We start from the raw sequence: 7,807 nt of genomic DNA on the forward strand, positions 1-7,807 counted from the left end.
TGCAAGTATATGACATGTCAGAACATAATCAGATACTCGTAAAGGCTTTTACAAAAGCTTTTCAAGTAAACCTCAGCTATTTGTTATACTTGTTAAAGTTTACATGGATGGAGTTTATATGGCATTTGTTTATAACCTGTGGGTCTGGTTTCAGTTTCACTATGATGTGTTTAGCAGCAGTCTGTGCATGACCTTTGCAGTTCTGAGTCAGCTTCATGATGAACATTTCTCCACAGTGGTCACTTCTTTTTAGTATACTAGGAAGATTAAAAAAATAAGATCAGAAGTCATTTAAACAATGACTATCGGTATTTTTTTAGGTGCCAAAGAAGGTTACTTTATTTAAAATCCAGTCAGCATCAGATATAGCTCTTTGAATGATCATCTGAATCCTTTCTGGATCCTCCTCATCCACATGACTGTTATAGCTCTGAAAGACAAAAACACATTGACACCTGACAGTGTGTCTTTTACACAGACTATTTCTTCAGTTATATTCTTCACAATAATTACAGTATTTCACGTATATAAAAGTACCTGTCTGATGGCGTGTTGGTAGTGTTTTTGCATGGCTGCTGAAGGCAGGAGTTTGCAGCAGCGCAGCAGATAGCGGTAGAGCTGCACCGGGGTGCGGACCAGCTCAGCGCCCGCCAGAGGAGACATGAGGGTTACAGTATGTATGCCCTCACTTTCACGTAAAGCCTGACCTTTTATTAACTTTGATTATAGAGTCTAAACACTACCATAATATTGAGCACATCTGGGAAATTTCGAGTTGTAACATCCATAATAAGACGCATAACACTGCGTCACATGCACATAGTTTGAGCTGTAAAGGCGAAGGATAACAGTGGAATTACTTCCTGATTTGAGCGCGACGTTGTTATTTCAAAATAAACGTCCTCGCTCTGCTGTGTAACTGTACACCATTAAAGTCTGTTAAGTAAAATAATGCTGTAATTATTCACAAATATTACAATAGTGTAAACAATGGCTTAGCGGACGGGCACGCAGGTCACGCACTGCAGAGGGGGCCCCGTGTTAGGGGCCCCCCGCGATAACCTCCACATGCATGGAGGGTTGCGTCGTATCACGTATCGACTATGGCCAGAGATATTTTGTAAAAGCATCAAATATTGGCAAAATTAAGAGGATTTGGCATTTCCAATGAATGTAGGCATGTTACATTCTTATTAGTATTAGGCCTATTATTATTATTATTATTATTATTAGGTTTCTTTTATTATAAAATTACAATTAATTTGCCCCTTAATAATTTCATAGCGCATCACTGCATAACTGACCAGCTGTGAGGATAATAAAAGATTAGGCTATTAGCCTACTCCTCATTGAAAATGTTTTTTTTTAGGTCTTTTAAAACAGGTCTATTAATTTATACAATGAATTATAGGCCTATAATTAAAATTATGAACACTGCAGTCATCAATGAAAATTAAAAGCAGCTTTATTTCAAGCACCGACTTTCAAAAACAACCTGTTTAACGCAAAATACATATCTCTTTTTTCACTATGTACGGGCCACAAGAGAAATATTAAGGGAATAATTCAAGACAGTTATATGTCCTTATATGTTGAAGTAGTTTCGTCTCTTGTCTTTTTATTTTTATTTAATTTTTACCTTCACTTTGTATAGGCTAATTGACTGAGGTTAAGACGTTCACAGGCACAACCCTTGCGCAAAGCTGGCACGCAGCCTTCATGGTTTAAAACAGAAATATTTCCGATATTGCGACGTAACAGGTCTTCGAGCCAGTCACGTGAATGAAAAATATGAATTACATTACATTACAAGAGGAACTGTGGACGCTCTCATTATTTTAAATGAAGAACTTATTTATGTAATGAAAGTACACTCATTGTGGTGGGTAATTGTTGAAACACATGATAGAACTTCCCATATTATGATCAGATCATATGCATTTTTTTGTTTTAAATTTCAGGGGAGAGCCTGCAAACTTGCGCAAGCATGTGTAACATCATTCAAGATTATGACATCTTGGAAATTTACCGTCAATTTTTAACAATGTACTAGGCCTACATTTATAATTAATACAAATTGAGATGGAGGTTCCTCATTGAAACTTTTGCTTTCAGTCTTACTGTCATGACCATTCCAAAGACCAACAAACAAATTACAAAATGTTTTTATACACTGCACCTTCTTCTTCTTAGTGTTATTATTTATTACATTTTAAATTTTGTAATAAATAAAGTATTTTTTTCTTGTAAATTCGGTGCAGTTAAGTTAGAACACCGCTGACAATTACAAAAACAACCCTTCTGTGTATTTGAACTATAAATTAAATGAAAGGTGCTGAGAATCAGTTGTCTGTTGTCTGCACGTCGAGTCACTACAGCATCCAGATGGCGGCCTACAATCCCCTAATTTCACCTGGAGACTCCAGTGAAAGCACTCATTGTTTAAGCAGGAAAAGCCCCAGCAGCATCAAAGTCATTCTTATGCTGTGTGAGTGTGTGTACTCGCTCACAAGAAGAATTCCCCACGCATCAGCGATAATATTTTGTGAGCTTTCAAGATATTAAACCAAAAAGTCAATCACATCTCGTAATAAGACATTATTATCTATATTCCTGACCTTATAACAAAAGACGGCTCTGTTATACTGCTTTTGTCATGGTGTGTGGGCTGATAGGTGACAGAATGTTGTTTAGTAGATAAGATACTCAGACTCTCCAACAATGTAATAAACAACTGTAGTCATTGTTTATGAATCCCTTGCACCTTCACACTGCGCCTTTGTCACTTTATAATCGGCGTTCACAAGTCAATACAACATTAAAATATCTATGACATGAGATCTTCACTTAGCTGACCTACTTCTATCACAAATTCCTTGGTAAAGGAATCCAACAATACTGGCATTAACTGTTGTGTCTATGAAAATAATACTCATGTTTCATGATTTCTCTGACACATCTTGTGGCAGGTAATTCTACATCAAGTAGAAAAAATGTTAAAAATAAGATGCATAAATCACGGTTGTCCTGATGAAAGATCATTTAGAAACAAAGTTACTTGAAAGAGGTGTGAACCCCTATAATGAGCTGCACTTTCTGAAACGTTCCCCCAGGATTTGCCATCTTTTCTAATCTGTTTTTACTCTTCCATGATTCCATGATCACACTTAGACGTCTTGATTAGATTGACACTTCAACTAAACATGAATAGATTACAAAAATGTTGCAAGAAAAAAAAAAACGTTTTATGTGAATGTATCAGAATTAAGTGAACATACGGTTTAATCTTTAAAATTGGTACTTCTTGGATTGAGAACATGCCAGAAAAAAGAATTGTTAAAAAAGAAAAAAAAAAAAAATTCCTTGAAGTCTTTCCTTTAATCTAATAAAAACTAAACAATTTAAACAAAATAATGTTTTAATTCAGTGGTTCTCAACATTTTTGACTATCCATTGTCCTTAATAATATTTGAAGGCTCTTGATTTTCCAGTTGTTCACGATATAATCATTAAGGATAAGGATTTTTAAAAATATTTTTACTCACAATTTCTGCTAAAATATTTTAGAGATTGCCATAGCTAGAAAAATGCATATTTATAAAATGTATAAAAAAAAAAAAATGAAATTAGGCTACCTCCGTTTTCTAAAGAGTGAGGACCCTGGTTCTTCAACGAAACAGGCAGTTGTTGAGAGGTTGAATTAAAATAACAAATAGCTTCATTTTATGTGTTTTTTCCTTGTTTTGTCTTATTTTAAGTCATTTTGAGAACCACTGTTTTAATTGGTGTTCATTTTATACTGTTGATTTTTTTTCCTGCCCTCAATTTCATCCTCCTGACTTCATCCTCTAGGAAGTGACATCATTTTGGTGGGAAAAATATAAGCATAAGCATTAGCAAGATTAGTTGGTTTGTTTTACTCTGAAAGATTTGTATAACAATTTCAAAATATGATTAATATCAAAATGAACTTTAATTTGGCACCCTCATCTAAGCTAACAGCCCTTGATTAACCCCACTGATTAATAGCCAACTTTAACTTTCTATTTCCATTCTATGAGACATTCTGTTAACATAAGCACATAACCATCATTGTTAAAAACCAACATAAGCAAATTCATTTTTAACCCTGAAAGAGACAAACTAAACACCTTTCCAAATACTGCCATTTGAAGTTCACAATTTGGCACTCAATTTAACTTGGTCATCAGTTTTTTTTAAATGCAGTGCTAAGTTGTAAGTAAAATAAGGACAGAAACAACACACTTTTTTAAATGTCAACATTTAATGAGCGTCACCACTGTACTTCAAATCTACACTCTGAAAAGAGACCAGTGATTTTTCAAAACACAAAACACATCCACAGAGTCCTTCCGGTCCCTAAGAATCACCTCCTCCGCTTTCAGGGCATTGAATGCAAATTTTATATTATAGTCATATATGTCGTAAAATGTATTCAAATACCATTAACTCTGAGTATAAACTTCAAACTTCCTTATAAAAACTTGACAGCAAGTGCAGTACCTTCCCTATTTGGCCCGATCGAGCTTGCGTGTTAGTCTCTTCTCACAGGCTCTGTTTGCATCCGCACACTATCTTAGGTACGCCCGCTTCTTACGTTGGTACGTATTTTGTATGTTTATCTCATCCGACGGTTCTCGGTGAAGGATACCATGTTTATCGTTGTGGGTATGCTGTGTGATCTAACAGTCAAAGAACACTGGGGTGAGAACATGGTACTTTGTACAAGGATATGTTGATGGGAACCACCTCCAAACAATCGCAATTTTAATGACTTGATTTCTTTATACAGGGTTTGATAGGAATATAAAAGTCGGAAGGGACATTCAAGTTTTATAAACTCCACATAACAATAAAAGCGTGGAGGTAAACAACCAAGTCATTGAGCTCGAGAGGTAGAGACCAACAATGTGAATCCTTTATATACATATACACAAACAGTTCAGTGTTTCTTTAAAGGAAATTAATAATAATAATAATAATAATTAAAAAGGGCTCTACTTCAATACTCATATCCACAGCTCTGCAGCACACAAGACACAATTAACATAATTGGTTATGTGTTTTTTTGTTTGCTTTTGTACTTATACTGATTTGGATTATTTCTTTGTCTACACTTTCTAGTGCAGGGGGAAATAAAAAGAAGAAGAAAAGAGAGAGAGAAAAAATATGTACATTTATATGCAAGTCTCAAAAATAAAATAAAATTTCACAGCCCTAAAAAATGTGCAGGCTAATTCAACTTCTATACAGCAGTATTACATTTTTTTTGTTTGGCGATTTTTTAATAGGTTTTTTTTTCGTAGATTTTTCATTTCTATTGAAATCTACCTGCTACTCACTTATTTACATACCATAGTCAGTGGATCATGGGAAAGCATGCCCTAGCACATTGAGGAAGAAATAAAAATAATTCTCTAAAAATATATTAAATATTTTCCATTTGTTTTCTTTTAGTCCAAGACAGTGACAGAAATCATTATGGGAAATTTAAGCATGGTACAGAGAGTGAAAACTACTCCCAATTACTTTCCAGACCAACAATACACACCATTTCCCAGGCATCCTTTTCAGATCCATCATCGCCTTGAGTCTTTTAACAGAAAAAGGGCTTTTGAGGGGGGGTCAAAGTAGACGACACTGAACTGACATCTACAGGATCACAAGCGTGATGCCACAGTCAGTTAGAAGCATGCACGGGGTCCATACATGCACTCGCAATGGCGTCACTTGTCTTCATAGACAAGGTTTTGTAACATACCATTGCAATTATGGAATGATTTGATTGTTCAACCTATTATTTATTTATTTGCTTATTATTTTTAAAAATTTTTAGGCTTTAATTTCATTTGCATGCTATTCTAGATACTCCATCAATGAGAGCAGGGTTCAAAGGTCATCTGAAAACAAACCTCCCCATGTCATTTCGCTACATGCTAGTTGGGTTTTCAGTCTCAGTAAGAGACAAGCACTTGCGAGATTGCTGGACACGCTCACTAAGTCTCCTTCGCTTCAAATAAACCCTTTCGGTACGAGCATTTTGCCTCGGGCCAATCTTGCATGCTTTGGATCCTTTTGAGTCATTGTGCCGTTCAGTCACCCACCCAAAGCACTAAATACTGACACAACACATCCACATTCAGGAGTACTAAGAGAAGCCTACGAATCAGTATCTCTGCCAAGTGCTGCGCGAAGGAATACTGATTTTTTTACTGACGAAAGTTGAATATGAGACGGAAAGCGAGATACGAACAAAGATAGATCGACAGAGAAAGAAAGGAAGAGTGTAGACGACAGCAAAAATGGAAGAAAGTCGTAAAAATCACACCGCCGTAGAAGGCAAAAAACGCAATGAGCAGCTCACTCTAGCCAAACGAGTGGTCACAGTTGTTAAGGTGCGGTCACACTAGTGATATTTCAATTTTGCTGCCGATTTTCGTCAATAGCGTAATGTATTAAGCACAGCTCACACACCGAAGTACTGTACTTCTAAACTAAGCAGCTTTCTGTCAGTTGGTGCAGCAAATTCATGTGACCAACTTGAACATCAGGAATTTTTTCGCCCGCACACAAACCGCACAGAATCCTGAAACAACTGGATTTTGCCCTCAAAATTCTGAGCAGCGGTTAATGTGACCGCACCTTTCATGAGGGCCATCACCTAAATTCACAAGGCTTGGGACAAATTGATATGGATGGGCCTAATGAATAGGCTACTAATGAGGACAGTGTTTTTTCGCCCTAGACGGCGACCCTGGTTCTAGCGTGAACGAAAGACAGATTCAGAGGAACTTGCCTTCTTTCCATACTACATGAAGCACTGCACTTCCTGTTTCCATGAATAAATAAAGCATGATTACTCGCACACATAGTCGTGATGAGTTTTCCTTCAGGGATACTGCACAGATTCTGCCGCCCTGCTGTTCAAAATACATTCAAGTCCACAGGGCTCGACTTCGTCTGCCGAAAGTACAGGTTCGTACCCTTCACAAACCTTTAGTATACTACTACAGAGCAGTGGGTATGAACGAACGGACCCCCTGTGACCATGCCCACCCGTCCCGTGTCCCGCTTGAACTCATCAGCAGTGGTTGCTTCTATAAAACTCCATTTAGTAAGTATTACAGTACGCACACACACATCAGCGACATGGCTAGTCCTAGACTCCAGTGAAATGCTACGCAGGTTTTGGGGATGTCTGGGGGTCAGTAGTCCAGGAGGGCGAGGGGTGGGCGCGGGACGGGCTGCCGGAGGGATGTCCACCACCACTGTTATCAACGCCATCTTCTCCGCCGTCCTCAGCTACTCCCAAACTAGAGGAGATGGAGGCATCTCAGAGGGCTGAGCTACTGTTGAGCTGTGGACAGAAAGAAAGAAAGGGGATTATGTCTTGCTTTAAGGATAAGAAGATGTCTCCATCTAGTGTTGAAACACTGAGAAATAAGTTGCAAAATAAGCTTGAAAAGCTCTAGATTTGTTAAGTCACAAAAAGTTGCAGTAGGTGTAAGCAATAGCAGTTAGAAACTATATTAAACACCTTTTTATGTAAAAAGTTTGCCTAAATATTAAACAATGGCATGTAGCTTTCAACCCAAAGCATTTTCAAAACATGGCTCCCCTTCAAAAGCATGACATTCATGCTCACTGGCTTTGATTTGGCATGTCTGTTAACCCTGAAGATGAGAACACGGACGTAAAGGTGAATCTCACAAAATGTCAACAACTGTCTGGCTCTTATTTCATAAAAAAAAAAAAAAAAAAAGTTTATTTTGAAAAATATTTTTTT

The 7,807-nt window shown here is 37.1% G+C and overlaps 2 protein-coding genes across 2 annotated transcripts in view; both read right to left on the reverse strand.

Moving 5' to 3' along the window:
* lyrm9 (LYR motif containing 9) lies at positions 1-867 on the reverse strand. Its single transcript, XM_016573643.1, has 3 exons — positions 538-867; positions 338-430; positions 1-257 (listed from the first exon to the last, which is right to left on the reverse strand). The coding sequence occupies exons 1-3, from the start codon at positions 661-663 to the stop codon at positions 240-242; spliced, it is 237 nt and encodes a 78-aa protein (XP_016429129.1). The 5' UTR covers positions 664-867; the 3' UTR covers positions 1-239.
* Positions 868-6,770: 5,903 nt separating this feature from the next.
* The window catches only part of nlk2 (nemo-like kinase, type 2), an 82,260-nt gene continuing 81,223 nt past the window's right edge, over positions 6,771-7,807 (reverse strand). The window contains exon 11 of the mRNA XM_016573557.1: positions 6,771-7,378. Coding sequence (XP_016429043.1) covers positions 7,324-7,378 — 55 coding nt within the window. The 3' untranslated portion in view covers positions 6,771-7,323. The remainder of the gene's footprint in view (positions 7,379-7,807) is intronic.

This window comes from Sinocyclocheilus rhinocerous, unplaced genomic scaffold (assembly GCF_001515625.1).
Source record: "Sinocyclocheilus rhinocerous isolate Xijiao unplaced genomic scaffold, SAMN03320098_v1.1 scaffold1152, whole genome shotgun sequence".
In the NCBI taxonomy this organism is placed as follows: domain Eukaryota; kingdom Metazoa; phylum Chordata; class Actinopteri; order Cypriniformes; family Cyprinidae; genus Sinocyclocheilus; species Sinocyclocheilus rhinocerous.

Bases quoted from the DNA above. Each gene is read 5' to 3' on its own strand.
- lyrm9 (XM_016573643.1), bottom strand. From the start codon at position 663: ATGTCTCCTCTGGCGGGCGCTGAGCTGGTCCGCACCCCGGTGCAGCTC. The intron at 431-537 runs GTACTTTTATAT...TTTGTCTTTCAG, and splicing joins ACCAACACGCCATCAGACAG to AGCTATAACAGTCATGTGGA.